Source organism: Urocampus carinirostris, chromosome 10, assembly GCF_059441175.1.
Source record: "Urocampus carinirostris isolate Australia breed hairy pipefish chromosome 10, RoL_Ucar_1.0, whole genome shotgun sequence".
NCBI lineage: Eukaryota > Metazoa > Chordata > Actinopteri > Syngnathiformes > Syngnathidae > Urocampus > Urocampus carinirostris.
In genome coordinates, this window is record NC_142358.1 from 33,204,543 (window position 1) to 33,218,076 (window position 13,534).

Below are 13,534 nucleotides of genomic sequence, written 5' to 3' on the forward strand. Positions count from 1 at the left end.
TATATAAGTGCGAGGGGTTGTCAGAACACATTTACAATGCCAATAAATCTTACGTATTTCCAGGGTTGGGTAGGGTTACTTTAACTTGATTACTTTCAATTACTTTTGGATTACTCCAATACCAAATATGCTAATAAAAGACAAAAGAAACTAAATATGAATAAAATTATGAATCACAACACGTGGTAAGCTTTCTCTCCTGGCTTTGATCTCTTTGACCTCCGGCAAAACTAACATAAAATGCGACAGAAACAAAATGAAAATAAATCCAAACAGCTTGCCAACATCATTTTTGCCGTTCCATGTATTCCGTTACTCCCCAAGCCTGCACAAAATTGAGTAATTTTATTCATATTTATTTTATTTTGTCTTTTATTAGCATATTTGGTATTGGAGTAATCCAAAAGTAATTGAAAGTAATCAACTTAAAGTAACCCTACCCATCCCTGCCTATTTCACCCATGCAGAATTTTTCACGTTTTATATAATGAACACGATCCCAATCAGGAGCGTTACCAGGGGGCGCAGTGCCCACCCACATACACGCTTTGTCAACCTGAAGAAAAGTGGACGTAGTACGGGTGGCAGTCTGGGCAGCGCATGTGCTAGCTCATTCATACAATATTGTGTATGTCAGTGAACGCTGGCAAAGAGTCTCCTGCCTACAGCACACATTGTGTGCGGAAGTCCCCACAAAGCAGCCCCTCCCAGCATATCCCTTTGTCGTAGTGATGGGGATTACGTCTATATTTAGAGAAGCGCCATTATCGGCTCGGTCGACTAAAAACAGCCAGCTCTTTCGGCTCCTAAGCGGGTCTTTGGATTGTTTTTGTTTCTTTAATTCATATATTACCCATTATTATGTAACATTATGCACAAACTTACTTAAAAAGAAAGGGGGAAAACAGCAAACAAAAGAAAATGGACAACAAGGTAAAAAAAAAATGGAAGAAAAAAATGAGGAAAAAAAGACAGAGAAAATAATAAAAACATAACAAAGTTATAACAAATACGTAAAAATGCAGTGGGGGGAGTAACAAAATAAGCAGGGGCTAAAAATAGAAAAGGAGGAAAAAACAAAGCTAAAAGCTAAGAACATATAAATAAAGCAAGAAAAATGGGGAAAATAGAGAGCAAGTAAGAAAAAAGGAAAAAGCTATAAAAAAGAAACAGAAGAAGAAAAACTGAAACAAAAAGGGAAATGGAGAACAAAAAAGTGAGGAAAAAAGTAAAAAGCTAGGAAAACAAGAACCATAAGAAAAAAAAGATTAAAAAAAAAATGAGGAAGAAAAACAAGGAGTTTGCATGTTCTCCCCATGTTTGCATGGGTTTCTTCCGGGTACTCTGGTTTCCTCCAAAATTCCAAAACCATGCATGTCCAGTTAATTGGCTTGTCCAAAAATTGTCCCTAGGTGTGAATGAGCTTGTGAGTTGTCTGTCTCTGTGTGCCCTGCAGCTGACTGGTAACCAGTTCAGGTTGTCCCCTGCCCACTGCCTGTAGAAGCTGGGGTGCGCTCCAGCACCCCCGCTACCCTATTGAGGATAAGTGATGCAGATAATCGGTGGATGGATGGGTTATTATCATGATCAATAATGATAAAAAAAAGCATTATTATTGTAATTTGATATCATCTTTTCAGTTGACAAGACAGACAGACAGACAGACAGACAGACGGATCAAGAGGTCGCAGGTTCCATTCCTCGGCCCCTCCGTGTTATATGTCGAAGTGTCTTTGGGCAAGACACTGAATCCCTAATGCCCCCAATAAGCAGGTAGGCACCTTGCATGGCTGCCTCCCTATTGGTGTGTGAGTGTGTGCGTGAATGGGTAAGAGTGAAGCACATTGTTAAGCGCTTTGGGAGGTCTTCATTGACTTGAAAAGTGCTATATAAATTCAGACCATTTACAGACAGACAGACAGACAGACAGACAGACAGACAGACAGACAGACAGACAGACAGACAGATAGATAGATAGATAGATAGATAGATAGATAGATAGATAGATAGATAGATAGATAGATAGATAGATAGATAGATAGATAGATAGATAGATAGATAGATAGATAGATAGATAGATAGATAGATAGATAGATAGATAGATAGATAGATAGATAGATAGATAGATAGATAGATAGATAGATAGATAGATAGATAGATAGATAAACACGGGTGAGTGGCATGAGGTCCTGTCTACTCAGGTAAGTTGCTATGGTTCAAAAATATGTTGCCTCCTCCTCTAAGCCAATTGGTGCGAGGGAAGGGCGGGATTTGAGGTTTTTTCCTGCGTCGGTAGGCTAATGTTTAAATCACGTTGAAGAAGAGAGCCAATCCGATTTCGGCTTGTTCTGATACTCCTCGGACGTTCATTTGAAGTTACAGTCAGAGTGTTTTGGAGGTAAATACCTTCAAGGTGTGGTGTGCATTGACTTTTTAATTAAGTGACAAAGGCTCTTTGCAAGCTTGACAACCATGGGAAAAACGAAGGTACGTTAAAGCCGTCCAACTTGAATAAGGGATTTTCTTTTCTTTTTCTGCATGCCCCCGCGCGAATGCCTTTTCAATGGTTAATTTAACGCGTGTTTCCGCGTCGTCGTTTCGCTTCAGCCACACCGCCGTGGCGCCTTTTTACTTAGTGGTGGTTGCGTGCGTGTTTTTAAAAAAAATCTAATTCATCGCTTTTAAAATGTATCGCACACCAAACAAAGATTTGGAGTCTGCAAGAAGACAAAGGGGTGTAACCTAGGGCCGAGGCACAGGTTGTCCATTTGGGGGAAATCGTATCGAAATATTAACGAACGTGTCGTTTACGCGCTTTGCATATGATATTTTTTTTGCTGATTACGCACTTTGTAAAAGTATCATCGCCGAGTTCGAAATTGCTACAGGCACTCGTCGATTTCACATCTATATGTGCGTCGTGGCGAAATCTCTTCCCCGCGTCACCATCGTCCTTTCTCTCCGAGCGCCATGGCAGCCTTAAATAGACACGCCTCTCCTCTTCATAAGCGAAGCCTGTACAGTCACGTCGGGGATCTTTTCTCCTTTCTAATCGCTTCGATTGCATTCAATCGACATTAAATCTGGATTCTCTTTTAGAACTATAGTGCCGAAATGGTTGCGTTTTGAATGTTTATTCAGGTTAGAGCGGTTGCCTTAAGAACATATTGCATAATGTCGTTATGACTTTAGGGAAGGGAGAGGTGCCCATCCCCCCTTTTTAGCATCACACGCCTACTTTAGTTATGACTTTGTTGGGGTTGTTTTTTTTTTATATTGCTATTAATGTTTTTTTCCCTTCCTTCCTTTTTCACAGAACGCAGAGGCTGCAGCAGATGCAAGCCCACCGGTTAGTAAAGAGAGATGTTCCCATGTAATGCTGTGCTTTTGAAATGGGACGTTTCCCTGCTCGTTACCTTGGGAATTGTGTCCTCCTCTTTTGCACACTGGTATTACCCAAGATGAACATTCATCCTGATTCATTTTGATATTCCTCAAAATGAAATAAATACGAATTGTCATCATAAAAATGAAATTGAAATAAATAACAATGATTAATTCCATATAACTCCATTTTGCTCGGTGGTTCGGAGATTCATTCATTAACCTAATATTAGGAACTCTCTGCTCACACTCCAAATTAAAAACAAAAACTGGAATTTTACGTTTTATGAACAATTATATAAAAATGACATGTGTGTTGTTTGTCCACTAGATGTCGCTGTTTTGGTGTAGTGTAACTGAAAACGCATGCTTAAAGACACAAGGGAGAATACAAACTGTAGAGTCAAAGTGACCAAAAGCACCATTACCCTTTTTATTTCTTTGCCCAGCCTCCCGCAAGTTTTTTTTAATTTTGTGTTCCAAAATCTCTGTGAGGCTCATTAAGGTGAAATGAATGCATATTTCTCAGCCTAGAAGAGAAGAAAAAACGCACATTTATATGATGAGTTAAATATTTTTTTATCAATCATTTTAATTAGCTTGTTACCACTAGGGGGCGCTTAATATTTCACTGTCCCTTTAACCCTTTATCGTTCTGCCGTCAGACCGTGATTAACACTGAGATATGTGGTACCACATATTGGAAATTATAAACTCTTGGGATTCACGATATTTCAAGATCTACTCATTATAGAAACATCATAATCGGCATCACTATCGGTTTGCTCTGATGCAAGATACCCATAAAACTAAAGAAGGTATAACTTACCCAAATTTCCTGGGAAATTCTACTCTTGACAAAATTCAAATATGTTGTGGTTACATTCACGCGAGTCCAGTGAATCCAACGGTGTAAAATATTTATCCAAAACGCACTCTATTTCTGTGTGTTGTAATTCACTTAGCTTGATGTTAGTAGCGCTTGCAGTGATTATTCCAATTTGAGAGAAAACTTCAGAGTGTTACCTTTCAAAAGGGACCAAAACCATCCGTATTCTCTAAACAGATCAAAAAACACATTCAATTTTACTTTGGGTACGTCTTGGATTGGGATTTTAGGCACATTTTACAGGAAGGGTAAGGGGTTAAACACAATAAACAGAACTTACCGTTAATTAGTAATAATAAAATGCAAAAAAAAATGAATATTTGTAAAGATATTTTGTAATCAGTTTTCCAAAGTAATTCAATGCGAGCAGAATAAAGGTAATCCAATGAGCCGATTGAGTTTTCAGGTCTTAACACTGTTAAGGAGAGAAAAGGCCTCAATTCGATCAGAACTTTTTTGACCCTAACAGGCATACAAGCAAAAATATTTAGAATTCTTTATTTATTTATTGTATTTTATTTTTTGAGAGAAAGAGCTTTATCATATATTTTAGAACAAAATTCAACAAAACTGCCAAACCTACTCTCCAGACAAAATATAATTCTTCAGCACGTTTTATTTCACTGTGTGATTTTTATTCCCATCTCATCTCATCAGCCGTACCGCTTATCCTCATTAGGGTCGCGGGGGGGCTGGAGCCCATCCCAGCCATCTCCGGGCAGTGGGCAGGGGACACCCTGAACTGGTTGCCAGCCAATCGCAGGGCACACATGGACAGACAACTCATTCGCTCATTCACACCTAGGGACAATTTGGACCGGCCAATTCACCTGAAATGCATGTTTTTGGAACGTGGGAGGAAACCGGAGTGCCCGGAGGAAACCCACGCAAGCACGGGGAGAACATACAAACTCCGCACAGGAAGTCTGGAGCTGGATTTGAACCCACGACAGGTTCCCATGACATGAACTGTGCCGCACAAGCGCTAACCACTGCGCCGCCGTGCTGCCCCGTGATTTTTATTATTATTATTATTTATTTATTTTTTGACGATGCTGATTTGGTCAAATCTATGAAGTAATAATAATGCCAGACCCTTTGTACTCGTATGAATATAAAAATACCACTTACAATTTGTTCCCTACCACATTTACTTAAGAGTGTTGAGGCTCATTTTAAATGTCAGCTGTCCGTGTCTCCCTCGGCATCGCACGTGCGACAACCGGCTCCCTGTGTAACATTACGTTAACTAATTGCGCAAGGTCTATTTTATCTCCAAGCAATGTGTACTCATGAAAAGAGTCATATATGGCTCATGATCCATTAATTAGATTATTAGCCATTAATATGGTAAACCATTTTGCTTGTAGAATAGCAAGAAGGAAAATAAGTTGTCTAAAAATGATCTACTCTGCAGCCATAGTCTGTGGAAAATAGCCAATTATTTACTCGGTAAGTAGGTGACCTAATATATTTACAATTTTTATTGTGTGACGAGTGCATGATTAACAGAATTACAACTAAAGTCGGTTATTTTGGCTGCTTCTGTTAAAGGGAAAGTCACTCTTAATGCACGCCTAAAAACATGTTTAGTCAGGGCCTGTTATATTGTAAACAGAACATTTTTATTGATATTGTGATTGGAAATATGAATAATGGAGCAACATCCACCTTTTTCTTTTCTCGTTTTGCCATTACTAACCTGAAAATGATGTCAAAGTTGTTTGGATTGCGGCCAATCAGATTTCATTTGCTTTCCAAACCCCAGCCATGATTGGTCAGTATCTGCGGCCTAATCCACTGTGATGATTTTTGGAGTACAACAGGAAGAAAAATGACCTGTTACAGCATAATCGTCAGGAATATATAATTCAAACGCGATCTTTTCTGCACAAGCAGCTAGGAATCTAAAGGGTGAAATTGCTCTCGTTGATCTGCCAAACGGTGATAGAAAGTGATCAATGTACGCGGTCTTTTAGTAATCAGTTTTAAATGTACATTTTGGCTTGTAATTGCCTCTACATCATAGCTTGTTTGTATCATTGTGGCTTGTTATTTTCCAATCCCATTCTTAATGCAATTTAAATAAAATGCGATCGATCATCGAACAAACGTCGTTTGGAATTTGAAAAGCCTGAGCGAAAAATCAAACCCGTTGGACCCAATTTTCTGTTTCTGAAATTCAGAACTAGCAAATTTACCATCAGTGCTAATTCATGGTTTCTTGGCTGGTTTAGTAAATTCTAGACCGGCAAATATGGTGATTGTTGATGGTTGTGGGGAAAAACGAAGATGTTATCAATCCATATTACAAACTTCTTGAGCTGTCATTTATAATATTGTATTTGTCTAAGAATATAGACATGTTTTTCTTGTTAGGGAGGTAAATGCTTAGATAACCTACCGCCTTCGAGCAAAAAGTGCAAGAATATTGACACGTTTTAAAATATATTGCACAAGAACCTCATGCATTTTTTTTTAAATTTCTTAACTCAAGGATACTGCTGGAAGTGTGAATTTCCCAATGGGGATGTATAAAGTATCTATCTCTCTATATCTATCTCTATCCATATATCTAGCTCTATCTCCATATATATCTATATCTCTATACCTATCTATCTATCTCTATCATATATATAATATATATATATATATATATAAGAGGCTAATGGAAATGTATTTCTTTGAAAACGCATCTTGTTACTAACCTGTGTTTTTTTTCCTCTAGGCTAAGCGAAAGTCTCTCCGATTGCAAGCAGTGAGTTTTCAAGGATACTTCTCTTATGTTTTATCGCTGTGGTGTTACGCATCGATTTCATGCTTTTTATGTTTGTGTTCTACAGAAAGAGACTGAACCTAAACCAGAACCAGCAAAGAAGGTATAAATCAAACAAAATTGTTCTGCAATCCTAAATTGACGCTAAATTTACTCGTTGCGTTATTACTGACTTGCTAGGCACCAAAGACCCAAAAGGCAAAGGAGGTGGCAAAGGACAAACCTGAACAGAAGAAAGAAGAACCCGAGGAAGAAAAAGACGAGGACCCCGCTGAAAACGGGGAGGCTAAAGTTGAAGAGGTACCTTGAAGTTTAATCCTCAATATTTTTTGTTTTGATAAATATATGGACTTAATCCTACTTTTGCAGTCTGCTGCCGAAGACGAGAAGGAGGAACAGACAGAAAAGGATAAAACCGATGAGTAACGTCGCCCCAATTCATCGGCCTGTGCTCCCTTCACCTTCTTTAGTGTCGAGTGCACATCATGTTTTTAACAGCTATTTTCTCAAGACCACATTATTTTTAGGGACGGATATATATTTTTTTCTCCTCAAATGCCATTTACCCCCATGGCTTCTGTGAAGGGAATGTTTTGGCTTTTGTTCTGAATTTTCGATTTCCTTCTTTGTTCCTCACTTGTTGTCACGTTTTTAAGCTTTTTTTAGTATGTAGTCCTTGATCATCAGAAATCTGATGTAAAACTATGATTTACGATGCAACTTCCAAAGGGGTTTTGTACACTACTGTTGTCAACATGTAAAACATGATCCCTTAGGTTGTTATAGTGACTATTTGAACGTGTGTTTTAGAATGACATTTTTTTTTGTAAAATTATAATTTTAATTCCTAGAATTACCCTGCATGATTGTCTTTGTTGCATCTTAAAAACATTTGCACATGTGTTATTAGAACACGTGCTTTTTGACAACAAAATTCTTACGTTACCATTCACACTATGTAGGCATCGGCCGATGGTACGTTGTTGTTCTTAGCTCCGCTCAATACTCGCTAACTCTTGCCACTACTGTCAACAATATGTACACGATTCAAGTTTGTGGCTATACTTATTGTGATTTGGGACATCTCTGCCGATGTATAGTTTTGTTGTTATTGTTCTTTGTTTTTTTTAACAGTTAATAAAAAAAACATTCTTTTTAAATTGTGTTTATGTATTTTCTACCCAGCCATCTATCATCTGCATCGCTTATTCTCACTAGGGTCGCGGGGGTTCTGGAGCCAATCCCTGGCTATCTTCAGGCAGTGGGCAGGATGACACCCTGAACTGGTTACCAGCCAGTCGCAGGGCACACATTGACACCTCTGGACAATTTTAACTGGCCAATTAACCTTACATGCATGTTTTTGAAATGTGGGAGTGAACCCATGCAAGCACGGGGAGAACATGCAAACTCCGCACAGGAGGGCCGGTTGCTGGATTTTAACATATGACCTCAGAACTGTCGCGTGGACATGCTCGCCATGCCGCCCATGTATTTTCTATTTTAGTTAAATTAAAACTATACGTAGATCTCAAATTACAGATTATTAATTTAATTTACTAAGAAATATTTGTGTACACGCTACTTAATGGGGTGGGGGAGTAATCCAGATCTTCTGTCTTTACACTCAATGTTTTCCATTTCGAATTGAGCGACTTTATTGTCAGTAATGTAGTGAACATTGTTTGCAGCAAGATTAGACATGGCACTCCTGGGTATACGCACAATAAAGACTTAAAATACAAACATAGGATAATGTCATTTTAAATGGGCAAAAATATTTACAAAGTAATGCTTGGAGACTGGCCCAAGTTATGAAAATAATGAATTTACTATGCATTACATGGTAATTCAAAATCTATAATGAAGCAGTATAATTATTAACAATGCTATTGTGTTTTAATTTAACTGTTGACTACTCATCAATAAAGTATGCCATAAAGGGTCAAGCTTCAAAGATTTGTTTACTACCGGGAATGCTCCCATAACATATTATAGACCCAAGTCAAGAGTCCAACTCACTTGATTTCGAGTATCAGCTCATACCAAGTGACAATAAAATACCTACAGTTTGCGATGCAATTTGATTAGGATGCCAAATTGCTTATTCATTTAACAATTATTTATGTTTGCGTAATAGGGAAAAATAAGTCAGTCCGTGGTGCAATTTTAGTCACAGTAAATCTGTTTTGTTGGAATAAGTATGGTAGTTTTAATTTTAGGAATCGAATAAATGGAACAGTGCACCAGTTTTACTGACTTATTTTCTTCCCTAACTGCATTTACAGTATGTAATTTTTCACGACGCGTATTTGTTGCGCACTTCAGGGGGCCATTGAGGAGGTTCAGAACCCGAACAGACGGTAGAGCCAAACGCGTAACGTTTTCACACCAAGCTTAATTTACGGAAGTGGGGCAGTCATGCGCTGGAACACAAACACCAGCGATTCGGCGATCACTGGGCAGAAGAAGCGGGGCAGAGAAGTCAGGTGTGGGAAAACAGGAAGCCAGGGACAGACTAGCAGGATACCGCACAGAACAGGACAGAAGGGATCGATACTGGATGCAGGGTACAGGTGAGGACGGGCCAGGCAGGAGCGATATCAGATACAGGTGAGGACGGGACAGGCGGGATCGATACTGGATACAGGATATACGAGCAAGATACAGGTGAGAACGGGATCGAGACGGGATACAGGACGGGACAGACGGGATTGATACTGGATGTAGGATACCGGACAGGACGGGACAGGCGGGATCGATACAGGATATACAAACAGAATACCGGACGGGACAGAGTCAAAATGCTTGCCTTGCAAGTGCAGAGGTTCGTTGACGGACCGACCAGGAGTGAATGGAGTACTGAGTTTAAATAGGAGGTGAATCAATCAGGCAACGAGCAGCGGGTGGCGCCAAACGAGCGGGCACAGGAGAAGGCCATGGGTAATCGTGACAGAGGAGTCTGACGTGCGTCAGTTGTAACTCTTTCATCCCTTTCATTCGCATCAGTTTTGTCTACATTTATCTTTAAGTGTTCTCTCCTTCGTATCTGATGCGTATCTCATCCCATCTCTTTCCATCTCATTTAATCTACCACTCACACGCAAAATTTTGCAAAACGAACAGAAACGTGCTAAATAATTAGAGTGCAACAAACGAGACAACCAAATATGAACATATAATTGAAATAACATGAAAATAAATGAATAATGCAATTACGCATCCATTCATTCACCTCATGAACTCATCAGGTCTCACATATTTGCCTATGTGATCTAGTATAATGCTTCAGCATCTCACCAGAACTCAAGCTCTGTTTTCCCAAATTCTTCACCCTTTCTAGTTCCAATTGCTGTGCACAAATATGCAAAGCAAGGACACACACATGGATGTTTTACTTTGCTGTAGTCAATTAACTTGACTTATTTAGAGGCCTGCCCTCCACTCACTTGTGCGTGCTAATGACAGATACCCAAAAAATGGGAACTCACAAAAATATTTTGGGAAAAAATGTTCAATAAGTGAAACTGTGTGAGGGAGGAGTCACATTAGCCGAGATCCCACGAGTTGAGTTGTTGCTCCAACACCAAAGTTTATTTTGTGAAGGAACTGGCAGATGCTTAGGTTATTGTGAGCAGGTTTGTTGTCTTGGTGAAGCCCCCCAATTTTCTTTTTTCTTCACGGTTGACAAATCCCTTAACCGCTTTGGTCGTCACGGCACCACTTTCTCTGTTGTGTCTACGGCAAATACAGTTTAGAGGTGCTAGTCCCTCTCCAGGCCATTATTTTGGATAGGGGTTTGCTCCCTCACATGAAACCGATCATACTTGCTGCTCAAGTCTTGACCGCTTTTGTGCATTTGTCAAATAAATTGCCGAACAATCTCTTAGTAGAAGTGCTCATTGCTTGCACCGTGAACTGGGCAGGTGTGCCACAGGAAATTTTCTGTTAGCACTTGAACATGAATCAAAACAATACAATGAAAGTATTACCAAAATATTTGGGATGGCTGATTACCGATACCAGGTATCAATGCTCCACCATCCACATCATAATGATAACCTATAGGAGTATCTGCTGCCTTCGATTTGCCATTTAACAATCAGGAACCTGAAATTAAAGAATGACACGATGCAAATAAATAAATGCATGTTAAAGGGACAGTTTGTATTATTTAGTTGCTCATAATGGTAAAATTTGACTTTGTCCATTAAAAAACGGTATTGATTTTAATAATTGGCAAAAATAAATGAACCATCATATAAATGTGCATTTTTAAAAATCCTCCCGCGTTGAGAAATTTACATTGATTTTATAAAGGATGAGTCTCACCTAGGGAGCTGATAAAATTGCTATATTGCTGCGATGGATACCCAAAAAGGGCAGCATGGTGGAGCAGTGGTTAGCACATGTGCGGCACAGTTCTGAAGTCATGAGATCGAACCGACTGTGTGGAGTTTGCATGTTCTCCCCGTGCCTGTGAGGGTTACCTCCCACAGTCCAAAAACATGCATGTCAGGTTTTTTGGCCGGTCCAAATTGTCCTTAGGTGTGAATGAGTGAGTGAGTTGTCTGTTTCTATGTGCCCTGCGACTGGTTGACCAATTGAGGGTGTCCCCTGCCCACTGCCCGAAGATAGCTGGGATGGGCTCCAGCACCCCCGCGACCCTACTGAGGATGAGCAGTGCAGATAATGGATTGATGGATGGTACCCAAAAAATATAATGAGACGAAAATAAGTGCCGTTTTGTCACTTGTAGTCTCTGTAGTTTTTATTTTGCCTTTTGCTTTTACACACTCCTTTTTGGCTGTGCGACACTATACAGAGACATTGAGCGGTAAAATAATACACACTGTCCCTTTAAAGGAGCGGGATGTAATTTTGAACTTATTTTATTTGAGGTCGCAATCTCAGGCTTGTGTCATCCTTGCAGCCTCAGTCAGCTCATTCATGGTGCGCGTGCAAGTACGTGCATTTCTTACTCGAATAAACTCTAAATTTTCCATCTGTCTTGGGGGTTGGGTTGCTGTTTGGACTCTCTTAGAAGCAGGCCTTTCTTTATTATCACCATTTTCATGCTACACTATCAAATAGAAAAAAAAAAACTCTCCAACACATCCCCCACCCCCAATTCTCCTACCTAAGGTGTTACACCCCGAACAACTCTGCTAAAAGTAAAGTAAAAGTAAATAGGCACCGTAGAAAATAAAGCATAGGGGCTTTTAAAAATTTGGTTTGGCATTGTTAACACTTACTTAATTGAGAAAATAATAAATGTTAAACTTTTTAAGGACACCTTTTCAACCTTTTTTTTTTTTTTTTTTACATTGGAAAAATATTGTGGCACACCACTAACCAAAAATGTCATAAAATGACACTGAAAAGTATGTTTAATTACAATATAATTTATAATACCTCCAGTTTTTACAGCGCAGACACTTGACAATGACATAATCTTTGCAGAAAATGATTCATAAATATTTTATAAAATTTAACATTTCAAAAAGTGACATTGGATAATTTATCACGGCACACCTGACGATCTCTCACGCGGCACAGTGGTTGAAAATCACTGTCTTAAACGATACACTCAACCTTCAAGGAAAATATCATGTTATGATTTGAAATAATGTATTTTTTAATATCAGTAAATTTTGCATAGAAAATTATATGCTCTAAAGTTATATGGTATTGGTATAGTTTGAGTTAACTACTGTACACGCATACCTGTCAACTTATACGTTTTCCCATTATTTCATACGTTTTTGAGCATAACCACTTTTGTGTGAAAAAAATATACTGCTACGTATAACAAGCCACACTGAATTGACTGCAAGAAGGGAAAGAACTACAAAAGATGTTGAAGATTTGTTAGAGTTGTTTATTAGGTAAATAAAATAAACTTGTTTCCACAAATTGCCTTTGTTTTTTTTTTGACATAGTCTGTCTTGTGATGAGTTAATAGAATAGAATAGAATAGAATAGAATAGAAAAGAATAGTCTTTATTGTCATTGATATCAATGTGGTAAAACACTGTATGCAACAATATTAGACATGGTATGCTCGTGTAAACATTAAACATATACTGTATATATATATATATATATATATATATATATATATATATATATATATATATACTTGTTTATTTATCTATTTATTTGTTTATTTTTTACCAAATATGCTAATAAAAGACAAAAGAAAGTAAATATGAATACAATTACGACTCACAACACGTGGTAAGCTTTCTCTCCTGGCTTTGATCTCCAGCAAAACTAACATAAAATGCGACAGAAACAAAATGAAAATAAATCCAAACAGCTTGCCAACATAATTTTTGCCGTTCCATGTATTCCTTTACTCCCAAAGCCTGTACAAAATTTAGTAATTTGATTCATATTTAGTTTATTTTGTCTTTTATTAGCATATTTGGTATTGGAGTTATCCAAAAGTAATTGAAAGTAATCAAGTTAAAGTAACCCTA

The 13,534-nt window shown here is 38.4% G+C and overlaps 1 protein-coding gene across 1 annotated transcript; it reads left to right on the forward strand.

Moving 5' to 3' along the window:
- Positions 1-2,326: 2,326 nt before the first annotated feature.
- hmgn1a (high mobility group nucleosome binding domain 1a) lies at positions 2,327-8,209 on the forward strand. The gene is made up of 6 exons (XM_088346270.1): positions 2,327-2,487; positions 3,317-3,349; positions 7,002-7,031; positions 7,117-7,152; positions 7,230-7,349; positions 7,419-8,209. Exons 1-6 carry the CDS (start codon positions 2,473-2,475, stop codon positions 7,473-7,475), a joined length of 291 nt encoding a protein of 96 aa, XP_088202396.1. The 5' UTR covers positions 2,327-2,472; the 3' UTR covers positions 7,476-8,209.
- Positions 8,210-13,534: the final 5,325 nt, after the last annotated feature.